Genomic DNA, 15,594 nt, shown 5'->3' with positions numbered 1-15,594 from the left:
ATCCTCCACAAATGGTTGTACTTTTGTGTATTTTACTGTACAGTACGGTGTAGAGTATAGTAGTACTGTATCTATCTAAGCTCAGGATGTCTGGAAGCAAGCATGAAAGCAGCAGTGATGTAGCTGGTACTAGTGTACTTTTCAAGGTACTATTATGATTAAAAATGTTTTATTTCTTATGTTTGTTTTTTATGTATTCTTTGTGTGAAAACTATTACAAATCTATTACAGTACAGTACTGTATGGCTCGTTATGTTAGGCTAACTTTGTTGTACTTAAAAACAAACTGGGCTTAATGAGTGCCCTGTGGGAACAGAGCGTGTTCATATGTAGGGTACTTACTGTATACCTATCGCCTAGATTCTACCATTATCATTTTACTCTGCTTGCTTTATCACTCATCTCTCCATCTATCTGTCTTCCTATCCATTCAGTAACGTATCTTATTTTTGGTCCATTTCAAGGATATTTCTGGACTGTCATGAAAACTCATTTGTACTCAGGGCCCATTGTCTGAATTAATGAAAGAGAAGGTGATGAGGAGTCAGTTTTAGGTATCAGATGTAGCTGTTGTTACTGACCTCATATGATACTTATTGATAAACTGGTTTCCACTGATGTTGCTATGACTTTAATGTCACTTCGGTCTTCAGTACAGTCTTGATAGAAATTCCTTAGCAGACAGCTTTCATGATGGTGTGAATGCCGATTGTGTGTGTTTACTGTTGCTGTTACAAGCAGCTTTAATGTTATCTCACGTGAGACTTCCTCTTTTATGTCTCTTTTGGTTAGGAGTAGCGCATCGAAGCCAGAGCAGTGAGGGAGTCAGTTCTCTCAGCAGCTCGCCCTCCAATAGCCTTGAAACGCAGTCCCAGTCTCTCTCACGTTCCCAGAGCATGGATATCGATGGAGTCTCTTGTGAGAAAAGGTAAAGTAAGCCAGTTTTCCAATAAGTTGCTTTACTGATAGAAAGGGAAAGGTCCATTCACTTTCGTGTTTAGTCCAGTAGTCTCAAACGCCAGCCCAGAGGTCCGTGCCAGCCCTTAGCTTGATTAGCGCTCAGTTTATTAAACTGAAGGGTCTTTGTATTATTCTGAAGTGATCTTTATACCTTTTTTAAGTTTGGGTGCTGAAATGTCTTTTATGAAATATTGGTACAGGTGGTTAAAAAAATTTTTTTTAATGTCTTTATTTTGTAAGTACAAAGTTGGGAAACATAGATCAGCCCTTAAAAATTTCTTCAGAGATTTACTACTTGGTAAAATTTTTTTTTTAACTTGGTAAAAAAAAATTTTTTAACAGTTTGAAAGGATGTAGCAGGTAAGCAAATGTTCTAGGAGCTCCATGAGGATCAGGGTGCCCTGGAGTAGAGCCATCCTGTGTTGCACAGGTGTGCAGGTATGCTGTGAGTAGATGACAGAGTGGCTGAGGGGTTGATTCCTTTACTCCTTGGACAGCCAGACCCCCACGACGTGGCTCCTCTGCCCTCACGCAGCCCCCTCTGTTTCTGTTAGTGGGCCAGGCAGATAACATTTTCTAGGTGTGTTAGAATACTGGGGTGTTGTACACTTTAGGTTGGGATGAGGAGCCAGATCAGAGATCACCCTACTTTAGGCAAGAATTCAGAAAGGACTACACTGCCAGGAAAAAGATGAAGTAGAAAAAAATCAACCACATAGGGGAAAAACAATTGTGTTCTTACTACCTTTGCTCTGAGTGGATGAATTTTTTAAAACTCAAGTCAACTCTGTAATTTCATGGCCAGTGGGTAATTTTCATGTGGGTTTAGCACCTAAATTTACACTTAACTGTTGTAGTCTGAAAAACCTCAGGCTAAGAACTGTCATATACAGTGGACCTTTTCATGTCTTTAAGCATCTAGCAGAAACAAACATAAATTATCCAAGTGTTCAGAGAATTTCCTTAGAAAAATTTCTAAGAAATATGAACTCATGGTCAAAAATTAAAGCACACTCAGCGACTCTCTCTCTTGAGTCTGCCCATGTGTCTATCCACACGTAGTCTTTCTGTTCCTAATAAACACTTTACTTATTTCACTTTAAAGAAAAAAAAAAAAGGCATACTAGAAAAAAGCCACCACATGTAAGAGTCTGTAGAATCAGTAACAATAGAATTATTCACCTAGACTCATTAGGGTTTTGGAATTGTCAAATAGAGAATGTAAAATTTGTATTAACTAAATTTTAAAAAGTACTGAAAATGTGAATAAGAGGCAAACACCTATAAAAACAACCAAGCGCATTTGAAAAAGAACCGAATATAATTTCTAAAAATGAAAAGATAGTAATCACAGTGGGTTAAGATAACTAAAGAGAAAATTAACAAATGCAACGATAGAGCTGAAGAACTTACTTAGAGGGTACCACAAAGAGAAAGAGAGATGAAAAATATGAAGGATGTTTAGAAATACAGAGGACAAGAGGACAGAAATTTAATATATAGCTAATAGAAGTATCAAAAGGAGAGGGCAACCACACTGGGAGATTTCTCACCTCTCTCCTTGTTCCATTGTTTCTTCGTCTGCTGATTTGAAAGCCATTATCAAAATGATAAATGGCTGAGAGTTGATAAATATATGAACCTTCAGGTTCAGGAAGCCCTATAACTTGTGAGCAGGGTAAAGAAAAGGAAATTTGTATCTAGACATTTTATAGTTAACTTGCAGGAAACCAAAGACAAAGACATTTAAAGCAGCCAAGAGAAATGAGAGCAGCCAAGAGAAACGAGAGATTATCTATGAAAGGACGATAGTTAGATATCTCAGTGATGGAGGGCAGAGGACTATGGAATCAGTGTTAAGTGCTGAGAGAAAGTAACTGTCAGCTGGGAACTGTGTGTATTTGTGGAACTGTCTTTTAAGAGGAGGGGAGAAATAAAGATACTTATAAAAAACAAATGTGAACAACTGATGGTCTGCCACAAGAAGACCCCAAATTTTAACAGATGCATTTAAGAAGGAAAATGTATATGGCTGATTCACTTTGCTGTACAGTAGAAACTAACACAACATTGTAAAGCAGCTATACTCTAATAAAAATTAATTTTTTAAAATGCTACAAGGATATACTGTACAGCACAGGGAGTACAGCAAATACTCTATAACAACTCTAAATGTGGTATAACCTTTAAAACTTGGAAATCACAACATGGTAGACCTGTAATTTACATAATACTGTGTACCAACTATACTTCAAGAAAAAAAAAATATTTTTTTCTCCAAAAAAAAAAAAAAAAAAAGGAAAATGAACTCAAGACTAATTGTCTGAGATGCAGGGAGGAAAGATGAGTTAAGAAAAATAATAAATATGTGCTAAATCTGAACACTGATGGTTTAAGACAGTAATAACAGTGTATGAAATAATGGAGAGAGAAGTAAATAATCTGATCTTAACACACTAGCAACAGAATAGCAATAGCAGATAAAGCTGGAAGGGGAGTGATTGTCTACTTGGGAGAGGGGTAAAGATAGTGGCAAGCTCTTAGACTTTGAGTTAAGAATACTTCATAAAATTTCAAGAATAACCACTGAAGGAATAGAAAGAGTGTATTTTCTAACCAGTAAAGGGAAAATATGAAACAAGGTTGGGGAGGGGAGGGAATTTAAGTCAATTCAAAGAAAAGGAAGAAAGAAACACAAATTTTTAAAAGAGGCAAACAGCACAAAATAAGATGGTTATAAAAGAAATGAAAATGTCAATAGTCACCGTAAGTCACAATGAAAAGTCATAGACTGGATTAAAAACAAAATATAACCCAGGTTTCTTTTTGTTTACTGAAGGTAACACTGAAACACTAGTGTTACCTGAAACACTAGGTTAGAGAAAGCATGAAACTGAAAGAAAGGGAAAAATATACTAGGCAAATACTAAACAAAATAGGGATAAGTGTATTAATAAATTAAACTTTAAGTTACAAAATATTACTAGATGTAAGCACTGTATAATGATAAATGTTTAGTTTACCAGCAGGATATAACAGTTTTCAAAATATTTATATGTACTTAGTAATATAATAACATATAATAAAGCAAATCTTGATAGAACTAGAGGAAATTGACACATACCTAATATAATGGGAGATTTTTAACACATCTCTTTCAGCCATCAATAGAGCAAAGAGAATGAACAGCAGTAAGCATATGGACAAATTCAATAACACAGCTAACAAGCTTGATCTAATGAAGGATACCGAGCTTTGCAGTCTACAATTGGAGAATACACGTTTTTTTCTGATACTCATCAACCAGAAGGGTTCAGGAGTCAGAATCATACTGATAATGTTTTCTGACGTTAGGTTAGATAATTCATGTAGGGTTAAAAAAAAAAAATCATGAATCTGGAAATTTAAAAAAAAACAGCATGCTTCTAAATACAGGTCAAAGAAGAAATCATGATGGAAATCTGAACTGAACGATAACAAATATTATATACCGTCATTTGTGTGTCACAGTTAATGGGGTCCTTGGAAGAGACTATAAAGCTATATATATATATAAGTTAAGTCGCTCAGTCATGTCCGACTCTTTGCGACCCCCTGAACTGTAGCCTACCAGGCTTCTCCGTCCATGGGATTCTCCAGGCAAGAATACTGGAGTGGGTTGCCATTTCCTTCTCCAGGGGATCTTCCCAACCCAGGGATCGAACCCAGGTCTCCTGCATTGCAGGCAGGCACTTTAACCTCTGAGCTACCAGGGAAGGTTCATATATATATTATACTAAAAAAGAAAAAGAATATAAGTAAATACTTGGAATTAAACCCCATTTCTTGGAATATGTTTCCCCTGAATATGTGCGTGGCTTGCTGCTGCTGCTGCTAAGTCCCTTCAGTCGTGTCTGACTCTGTGCGACCCCATAGATGGCAGCCCACCAGGCTTCCTCGTCCCTGGGATTCTCCAGGCAAGAACACTGGAGTTGGTTGCCATTTCCTTCTCCAATCCATGATAGTGAAAAGTGAAAGTGAAGGCGCTCAGTCGTGTCCGACTCTTAGTGACCCCATGGACTGCAGCCTACCAGGCTCCTCTGTCCATGGGATTTTCCAGGCAAGAGTACTGGGGTGGGGTGCCATTGCCTTTTCCGGTGTATGGCTTACCTCCTTCCTATTTTTGCCTAGGTAGTATTTCAGCGAGGTGACCTCATTGAAATGGGAGAGCCCTGCCTTCTCAATTACCTTTTCCTTGCTCTTTTTCCTTTAATTTTTATATAGCATTTATATATACTCTATGCTTTGCTTATTATATTTATTATCTTTCTCCCTTTAATTGGAACGGAAGTTCCATGGCACAGAAAATTTTTTTGGTCTCTCGTCCGTTGGCATCTCAAATACCTAGAACAGTGCCTGCCTAGGCTGGGCACTCAGTAATGCTTGTTACTGAAAAAGAGAACTCTGTGAGAATGTAAATATGCAGGATGCAGATCAGTTTGAAAATCTGGATAAAATCAGACTCCTCAAAGATCACAATTTTCCCAAAATTGGCTTAGAAAGAGAGAGAGAATCTGAATAATAATAAAAAAAGTTAAATCGAATCAGTATTTTACAGTTTTTCCTAAGAAAGCATCTTGCTCATATGATCTTATGGGTACTCCCACCATCCCAACTTTGCACACATTTTTCAGATAATCTTTAAACTTCCCAAGTCCATTTATGAGGCTCATATGACCTTCATATACAAAACCAGACAATACTAATATCAAAGAAGAAAATTAATTACATGGTAATCAATAAAATTGGTAAAAATTGCATGGTTATGAACATATTTGCAAAAATCTGAAGATATTGGCAAATCAAACAGTGCATCACATAGAAAGCAGGCAAAACATCTCTGGGTCTGGTCTGGGTGCCAGGATGGTGGTTACTGTGAGTTAGCATGGTTGTTATTGAAAGGGTCCTGGGGGGGGCCTTTGGGGTGCTGGAAATGTTCTGTTGCTTGATCTGGGTGCTGATTACATTAGTATGTTTCCTTAGTGAAACTTTATTCAGCCAAACACATACCATCTGTGCACATTCCTGTACAGATAATTCCATTAAAAGAGTAGTTAAAAAAATAATATAGCATGACTTCCCTGGTGACTCAGACGGTAAAGCGTCTGTCTACAATGCGGGAGACCTGGGTTTGATCCCGGGATTGGGAAGTTCCCTGGAGAAGGAAATGGCAACCCACTCCAGTACTCTTGCCTAGAAAATCCCATGGACAGAGGAGCCTGGTGTCCATGGGGTCACAAAGAATCGGACACAACTGAGCGACTTCACTTTCACTTTCATGACCAACTTGGGTTTATCTTAGGAATGTAAGGGTGTTTTAACATGAGAAAGTCTATAACTATTATCCACCCCATTGTATATTAAATAGAAAAGCTCAACATCGATTCAAGATAAAAATCCTAGCAAACAGGAGACAGAAAGATGCATCCTTAAACTGTAGGGCACAAACAGAGTTTACCAAGTACTCCATGTGCTCCCCTGAATGCCCAGTCTCCTTTGCAGTTAGATTGGGGCTGAGTAACTAGGTCTGTCCCGTAGACTTGAAGTGACATGCGTCACATTTGGGTGAAGGCAGTTGAGCCGATGTTCCTCCTCCATCCCTCTCTTTTCTTGCTCCAGTGACCTTGGAGGCTGTGTATTGCAGATGGCATAGATTAAAGAAGGAGTAAGGATGCTTCACTCTCATCAGACTTTGCGTAAGCAAGAAATAAACCCTTATAGTGTTAAGCCTCTAAGATTGCAGAGTGTATGTGTTATTACACTGTAGCCTCTTATTCTGACTACCATAAAGGACATCTGCTGAAATACTACAACAACTCTCGTACTCAGTGGTGAGAAATTAGAAACATTCTCTTTAAAGTCAGAAATAAGAGCACAGAAGACTGCTATTTCTGCTTCTATTCAACATGGGACCCTACCAATGCAGTAATTGAAGTTAGGATTGGAGTGCAAGAAATGAAAGTTACTATTTGGAGATAAAATGATTATCAACCTAGGAAGTCCACTACATAAGTAAACAAACAGCTTATGAGAGGTTTATATCTAAAATTAGTTAACATTACTATGCACAAGCAACAAAAAATAAGAAATCTTAGTTTTTAAAAAGGTACCAGTCAAGTCACAATTTTATTTTAAAATATATGGTGCCTAGAGATAAATTTAGCAAACGAAGTGAAAGGCTTATGGAGAAAATTAGAAAAGTTTATTGAAAGAAAACCTTAGTTATTTGGAGAGACATCCCTTGTCCAAGGATAGATCCATAGCATAAAGATGTCATTTCTACCCCGTTTGATCTTTAGAGTCAGTAAAGCTCTAGTCAAAACCCCAACAGTATTTTAAAGGAACCTGTCGAGATGATCGTTAAGTATGTGTAGAAGAGCACAGGACCAAGAATGGCCAGGACTCTTTTGAGGTAGAAGAGCAAGGTGGAGGCATTGACCTAGCAGACACCAAGGCTTATTAGTGAAGGTGTAGTGAGTATGGCTTAGGGACAGACAGATTGTCTAATGGGGTGGAAATTAGTATCCAGAAAGAGACCTGCACACAGCTGGACTCAGTATGACAACTGGACATATGACATAAGTGGTTTCATATTACTGTAAAAAGAATGGTCCTTTCAATAAATGATGCTAGGACAGTTATTTAATGTGAGGGAAAAAAAATATATGTACTTAACTAGATTTTGCAATCAGGCTCTGCTTGATTGTGTATCATTTAAAAGTAATATGTATAGAAAATTTCCTCTAATTTTTGTTTTTGAAAGTGAGCCCAAGGAAATGACCACTTGGGAAAAATATTTTCAGTAAGTATGATAGATGGAATGTTTATATCCTAGTATATGAAGAGCTCTTAATAATTATTGAGAAAAAAGATGAATCTTTATTATTTAACTTTCCTGACTGATCTTGTTTGATATTTTAGAACTTTTCCTCAGGGGATTCCCTGGCGGTCCAGTGGTAGGGCTCGGTGCTTTCACTGCTGAGAGCCTGGGTTTGATCCCTGGTTGGGGAAATAGGATCCTGCAAGCCTTGCGGTGCAGCAAAAATAAAAAACAAAAACGATAACTTCCTCAGCCAGCAGCTGTGATATTGGGGTGGGTTTATCAAAGGTAAAAGACTGATTTGTCTTTTATACTTAAAGCATGTCCCAGGTGGATGTGGATTCAGGAATCGAAAATATGGAGGTTGATGAAAATGACCGAAGAGAAAAAAGGAGCCTGAGCGATAAGGTTGGTAAGAGATGAAGCCCTTGCTTCTGTTTTTAGGTACGGTTAATGCCATCCCAGGTGGCACAGGGGTAGAGAATCCACCTGCCAATACAGGAGACGAAAGAGATGTGGGTTCAATCCCTGGGTTGGAAATATCCCCTGGAGCAGGAAATGGCAACCTGCTCCACTCTAGTATGCTTGCCTGGAAAATTTCATGGGCAGAGGATCCTGGCAGGCTACAGACCATGGGGTCGCAAAGAGTTGGACATGATCCAGTGACTAAGCATGCACTCACATGCACAGTATAAATAAGCAGTGCTTCATGTCTTGTATCTGTAAAAGTCTGTTAGAGAGGGCCATGCCAAACCAGCAGATCCTATTTAGGTGATTTTTTTTTTCTTCTTCTTTTGAAGAAATATGGGTAGCCTTGATCACCCTTAGTGGAAGTATAGCTTAGTCCTTTCACCTGATAAAAATCCTTCAGTTATCTTTGTTTCAGGTGCATTTTTTATCAGTAAATGATAGCAATGAATTTAGAGCTTCTTTGAATTTTTTCTGTTGATTTTTAATTGCTTAAGCGAGTAAGTCATTCTGAGGAAGATGATCAGGAATTAAAGCAAAAATGAGTGGAAACAGGAGGTTTTTTGTTACCATCTGAACTTGAGTTCCCCATATTTAAAAGAAGACATTTTTGGTTCTTGTGTGTGTGTCATGGTGTAGTACTGGCATAGATAATTGCAGCCCTTTCTGTTGAGTAAGTTCTTAGTGTTCAGCACCTGTATTAGAAGTTGGACTATAGCCTCTTAGTGATGCAGTGCTTTATTTTGTGGTGTTTGAATCTTACAAAGTTCTTTACAGATGTTATTTCTATCTATGGTGGAAAATAGTGAGAAACATTAAAATCTGGAAAAATTTCTAGAGAAAAATCGGTTATATACCTAAAATGTCAACCTGGTCTTTTAGCATTCAGAAAAGGAAATACATGGGACTAATGGGAATAATAAATGGGAAATAAATGATGCATCCTTCATCACATGTCTTCCTTGGCGATTCCTGATACCAGTCTTGCTGTTTTGTATTCCCTGCCATATGATGTGTTATAAGCTCATGAGACCAACAGGTTATAACTTTGAAGTCATAGTAACAAGTTTATTTTTCCTTTAATCAGTAGGTGTATAGTTGTCTGTATTTCTAAAATATCCTTATTTGTGAATGAATTAAATCAGAATTAGGTATTTCTGTTAAAGTCTAACTCACACCTCCTACTGCTTGAAATTAACCCCCAAATCTTCTTCCCCACAAGGAGCCTTCATCAGGTTCTGAAGTGTCTGAAGAGCAGGCCTTACAGCTGGTCTGTAAGATTTTCCGTGTCTCCTGGAAGGACCGGGACAGGGATGTGATCTTCCTTTCTTCTCTTTCTGCACAGTTTAAGCAGAACCCAAAAGAAGGTAGGAATTGGGCTCAACTGTCTCATTTCAGAGCCCTCGGTAGAAAAACAGAACATGAACTCTTGTCTTTCTCTGCTGTTGACATACCTTGTCTTGCTCTGCAGTTGTATTTCTGATTACAGGAATACTTCCTGATGAAGACTGCTGTTTGTCTACTTTCCACTTACTGATAAATTTTTTAAAAATGATTTCTCCAAAGGAAAACTGTGTATCAGTTAATAGTCTCCATTGTCTCAGGGCTGAAGTATTTTCCTTTGCAATAAGAAGGTGCTTAGAGCATTAGGGCCTCTTATATTCCGGGCAGGAGCATGCGGGGTGGTCTGCAGGGATCCTGAGAGGGTGACCGGTACCTGTTGTAAGTGCCTCCCGGGTCATACGTAGACAGTGGAGTAAATGTGCTTGGTTAAACTGCTTTAGCAAACTAAAACATACTGATATTTTGCAGTGTTTACAGGATTCTATTTTAAGAGGCTGTACTAAACCACACTTGAAGTATTAAAACTTGGCAAGAGATCAGCATTGCAGGGCACTCTTCATTCTTCTCTATAGCAGTCTTCTGGAGCACTGGTCCCAGCCTTTTTGATACCAGGGACTGGTTTCATGGGAGACAGTATTTCCACAGATGAAGTTGTGGGGATGGTTTTGGGACCATTCAAGCAAATTACATTTATTTTGCCGCTGCTGATCTGACAAGAGGCAGGGCTAAGGTGGTAATGCGAGTGATGGGGAGTAGCTGTAGATACAGATGAAGCTTCGCTCACTGTCTATTGCACATCTCCTGCTGTGCAGCCCTGTTTCTAAGAGGCTGCGGACCATATATCTGTCCGTGGTATGGGGGACCCTGCTTTGGAGTACAGAAAATGGAGGGGAAGTTCATTGGAGTCTTCTTTTGCATTTTACTTGAATACAGCCTCCTTGATGGTGGGATTTTTGTCTGTTTTGCTTCCCCATGTATTCGCAGTGCCTGCCCTTCATAATCCTCAGTAGATATACTTTAAATGAGTGAATGAATGTCAAGGAGCTTGTATTTCCTTTTCCCTGCTACCTATCTTTCACAGCAAACAAAAAAAAATGTCTCTTATGTTCCAGGTAGATGGATAGTTTATTTCTGATTTTACTGGGTTCTTGTTAAATGTGACTGTAGAGTTGAGCTTAGCAACCATAAGTTTCAAAATCCTGCCACTTATTATTGTAAATCTTAGGATTCTCAAATCTATCTGGTAATTTTTAGTAACAAATCAGGTAAGATTTACACGGGTTAGACATTTTATTTATTGAGTGATATTTAATATGGGCTTTCCTGGTGACCCAAGTGGTAAAGAACCCACCTGCCAATGCAGGAGACTCTGGTTCAATCCCTAGGTTGGGAAGATCCCCTGGAGAAGGAAATGGCAACCCATTCCAGCATTCTTGCCTGAGAAATCCCGTGGACAGAGGATCCTGGTAGGCTGCAGTCCATGGGGTCCTAAGAGTCAGACACAACTTAGTGACTTAATAACAACAAAAGACCTATAACGATCGAGAGCTGCAAAGAATAAGAAGGAGGCTAGAGAACAGAATCTGCTCCAGAAGGGCAGGTGGCAACTAAATATTAGACCCTTGAACTTTGTACTTCATATTTCCAGTGTGATAAACTAACCTCTGTAGTTGGGAGTAGCTTCTTTTTATAGTTAATATATATCAGCAGTGACCCTCATAGACTGGGCTCCAAATTTTTTTTTTAATAAGCTTTCTGTTCGAAAACATTTTAGATTTACAGAAAAATTACAGAGCTAGTGCAGGTAGTTCCTAGGCACACGTCACTCAGTTCTCCCTAATGTCATCATCTTCCATAATCAGAGTATACTTGCCAGAGCTAAGATATTACTGTTACTCCAGAACTTATTTGGACTTCCCCACATTTCCTACTGGCGGCTTTTATTACTCAAGAATCCAGTCCAAAATAGCACATTGCACATCTCTGGCTTATGCTGGCTTATTCAAGGACCGTGTGTATGAAGACCCATGTATAACCTCCTCTTTATTCTGCCTTTCCAACAGTGTTCTCTGATTTTAAGGACTTGATTGGCCAGATTTTAATGGAAGTGCTAATGATGTCTACTCAGACCAGAGATGAAAACCCGTTTGCAAGCCTGACAGCCACCTCTCAGCCAATTGCAGCGACAGCTCGGTCACCAGACAGAAACCTCATGCTGACCACCGGCTCCAACCCAGGAACGAGCCCCATGTTCTGCAGCCTGGGTTCCTTCGGGGCCAGCTCTTTATCTAGGTCAGTGTGGTTCTTTCTGCACATCTCACTGGTGGTAAAATAGCCATGAAGTGCGTAGGAGAAAGGAGCGTTCATTCAGGGGCCTGAATCATCCAGATTATGGCATGTCTTATGTTTGGGGGTGTGGTTGACTCACTGAGGAGACATGGTCTTTTCCAGACGGGTCTCTGACTTTCCATGGTTAGGCTGTTGGTAAATAAAATTTTAGAAACAAATAGCTGTATAGAGTATGTTCTTTGGAAAGAAGGCTTTCTCATATTGTAAGTCTGGCTTCTAAATTAGCATGGCAGTTAGATTACAGTTATTTCGATGAGCCTCTAAAAGATCTGTATACTGGAATGCTTAGAGATATGAGATTGTAATTATACAGTTCTTTAAAAACATGCTATTTTCCATTTTAGTTATTTATCTCAAGCGGTTCTTCAATTTTCTCTTCTTTCTTCCCTTTCTCAAATCATTTAGCCTCTATGAGACTAGCCCAGCTCCCAGTACCAGTGTCTGGAGCTCTGTGCCAATGATGAGTCCGCCTCTGGCCGCCCCCTCCCGGGCAGCCAGCCAGGCGGCTGCGCCTCCCGCTTCCTCCCTCTGTCCGCCTGGCCCTGCGGGGACGCCTGCGGGAAGCCAGCCCTCGTCTCCGCGGTACCGGCCCTACACTGTCACCCACCCCTCGGGGTCTGCATCTGCTCCTGCCTCGCGATCCTCGGGCACCTCCATCCTGTCTAGCTCCCCAGGCCTGTCCGCCCCGGCCAGTAGCCCTCAAGCCGTGCCCACCAGCTCCTCCCGACAGAGACCCCCTGGCTCAGGACCACCTTTACTCTCCGTCTCCCCTGGTGGGAGTGCCCCCAGCAGACGGCCCTCCTTCCTAAGGAACTCTCCTAGGTATTTATTTACGCAGTAGGAGAGGCGGGTGCGTGTTTGCAGTGCAGGGAAAGGAGATTAACACAGTTTGGAAGAACTGTCATGTGACACTGACCTCAGTTTCTCTGTTTGGGGCTGTTAACCCATGTGTCTAACTAGTTGGGTAGGCTCATGCCCCGAGTCCCTGCTCTGCCAGGGTTCTGTCACATCAGAAAGTATGGGTGGCTCAATTATGAGGCCCTTTCTTCCCCTTCACTTTTCCTCCTGAAAATAAGAAGTCACTCAGTTTTCAAAATCGAGGGCACATATCATTCCTCATAACAAATGAATTTCGGAGACTGTGGCAGCTTATATTTGAGAGCTGGGGCTCACAGAACCACATTTCCACTTTGTGTACTATTACTGATCATAGTTGAGATACAGCCAGACCAAGGGGTCAAGTGAGCAGATGCCTTACCTCTGGCCAGTAGTTACGCCTTGACGCTTTCTTTTCAGCCCCTTAGAAGGAAGCAGTATCCAAACTCCATTAATCCACTGCCCTCCTTCCCATCAAGTGTTTCCTGGCCTTTATATAATGTAGGTGAATTATTTTTCTGCATATCAGTAGACAAAACTTGTAGCCTATGATTTAATTAAAAGGCCAGTGGTTGTAAAAGCTTTCCTCCTCCTTGTTTTTCTTTGTTCCCTGATGACATTTTTTTGCTTTTGTTACGGTAGTATGTACGACAGTCCTTTCTCCTTCCTCTTCCTCGCACTTTCTGGTGACAGTAGTGACGAAGATGAAGAAGATGATGATGATGGTGGTGATGATGAAGGTGGTGGTGGTGGTGATGAGTTTTCTTGTGTCCAGTTTGGGTCCAGGTATCAGAGGAATGGAGTCTTACCTCTGCATGTGCCTAGGTGCTTAGGAACTAACGTTTATAAGTCCTAATTAGAGGCGTGCTCTGAATCCATACAGAGTAGAGTCAAATGAGGTGCCCTGGTGAGTCCAGATGTGAGAAGCTCCACATGTGCTCAAGCATTAGGAACTTCTCATGAGGGTAAAGTGGCACATTTTCATAGTTGTTGCCTGGCAAGTTTGGAGAACAACTTAATGTATAATCATTTGTCAAGAACATGAACAACAGGTTAGACATCAAGTTCACCTGCCCTAAGATCTAAAATAAGAGACCCTTCATTTATTTTATTAGGAGAGTGTTCTTGCGGGCTACCAGATGTAAGCAACATGTCCTCTGGGAGGCGTGTTTTCTTATGTACAGTTGCATGGATTGCTGCTTTTCAGGAATGGCGCAGGGGCTGGGACTTGTGTGTGTGTGTATGTGTCCCTCTCAGCTCACTCCGGGCTGTCTGTTGAAGAGCACATGGAGTCGTATTCTCTCTTTTATAACTGTGATTCTGCTTTGACTTCTAATCTTTATTTTTTGGCTGTGCTGGGTCTTCGTTTGCTTCAGATCAGCTTTTCACTAGTTGGCAGCGAATAGAGGCTGCTGTCTAGTTGAGGTGCTTAGGCTTCTCACTGTGGTGGCTGCTCTTATTGTGGAGCACAGGCTCTAGGGCTAGAGGGCTTCAGTAGTTGCAGCTTCCAGGCTCTAGAGCACAGGCTTAATAGCGGTTGCACAGGGGCTTAGTTGCTGTTCAGCATGTGGGCTCTTCCTGGACCAAGGATTGAACTCATGTCACCTGCACTGGCAGGCGAATTCTTTACCATTGAACCACCAGGGAAGCACTCTTCACTGCTAATCTTAAACTTCGCTAATCAGTCACTTCGCTTCCCTGATCCCAGTGAAGCCAGACCCTGTTTGTTTAGACACCCTGGCCTGAGGAATGGCTGCAGAGGCTAAAACAGAGCTCACAATGTTGCTGAAGTTTCACCCCTGAAAACAGAGTGAAAAAGATGGCTTGGACCTTCTAGGTGACTTTGAGCAAAAAAATATAATAGCACCTTCTCTCTAAGCCTCTGATTCATCGTCTTACAATTTTGCTCTTAAATTGAAGTTTCATCTGGACTGAGTTGGTATTTGTGCCCAGCAGTATTCAGAAATAACTCCAAGCTATAAATAGAGATGGTGGTAGGGGTGCGGCACACTACATTCAACTCGACAGTGTTCAGAAGAATCATTAGAGAGGTCTATAAAGAGAGAGAGGGATATTGGCACAGGGTTGAATATTGATTCCGGAAGGTTGATATTTGTATTAGGTTGAATGTTGTATCACTATTTCTCAAGTAAATTTCCCAAAGGTGGAAGTGTCTTTTTCATGTAGATGGCTCAACAGTGAAAAATCTGCCTGCAGTGCAAGAGATACAGGAGACTTGGATTCGATCCCTGGGTCAGGAGGATCCCTAAAGGAGGAGATGGCAGCCCACTCCAGTGTTCTTGCCTGGGAAATCCCATGGACAGAGGAGCCTGGCAGGTTACAGTCCGTGGGGCTGCGGAGTCGGACACAACTGAGCGCGCATGCACAGACACCTTCTCCCATGATCATGGTAGTGCAGCAGCCATCCTAGTTAGGAGTCAGTTCCTATACGTGATAAAAGTGCTTTGTTTTCTGTTTTACTGTAAGTTATCTGTGGGGGAAACACTGTCTCTCCCTTGCCTATTTAATTCCAGCTTTCTCTAACAGAGATATTAGATTACATGCTGCTTTACCTAATTCCTCTCTAGACTTCTAACATCCAGCCTTGTCTCAGATCTAGATTTGATACCTATAAGGAGAAACAAAACTTACTTACTGATTATGTACTCACAGCTGCGAATAGTTATTGAGCATCACGTCCCAGGTGCTCGGTCAGCCGTGTGCATACGTTATTCCTC

General features: G+C 40.7%; 1 protein-coding gene across 2 annotated transcripts in view; it reads left to right on the top strand.

The window, feature by feature from the left end:
• UBE4B (ubiquitination factor E4B) overlaps positions 1 to 15,594 on the top strand; it is a 122,270-nt gene that overhangs the window by 51,735 nt on the left and 54,941 nt on the right. The window contains exons 3-8 of one of the 2 annotated variants that reach the window (XM_068986639.1): positions 793 to 928; positions 8,140 to 8,227; positions 9,510 to 9,654; positions 11,695 to 11,923; positions 12,386 to 12,802; positions 13,499 to 13,642. In XM_068986639.1, coding sequence (XP_068842740.1) covers positions 793 to 928; positions 8,140 to 8,227; positions 9,510 to 9,654; positions 11,695 to 11,923; positions 12,386 to 12,802; positions 13,499 to 13,642 — 1,159 coding nt within the window. The remainder of the gene's footprint in view (positions 1 to 792; positions 929 to 8,139; positions 8,228 to 9,509; positions 9,655 to 11,694; positions 11,924 to 12,385; positions 12,803 to 13,498; positions 13,643 to 15,594) is intronic. The other variant, XM_068986640.1, reaches the window with a different exon arrangement.

The sequence above is a fragment of the Capricornis sumatraensis genome, chromosome 14 (genome assembly GCF_032405125.1).
Source record: "Capricornis sumatraensis isolate serow.1 chromosome 14, serow.2, whole genome shotgun sequence".
NCBI lineage: Eukaryota > Metazoa > Chordata > Mammalia > Artiodactyla > Bovidae > Capricornis > Capricornis sumatraensis.
The sequence above is the reverse complement of the archived record's forward strand: the minus strand, read 5'-3'. Positions and strand labels throughout refer to the sequence as shown.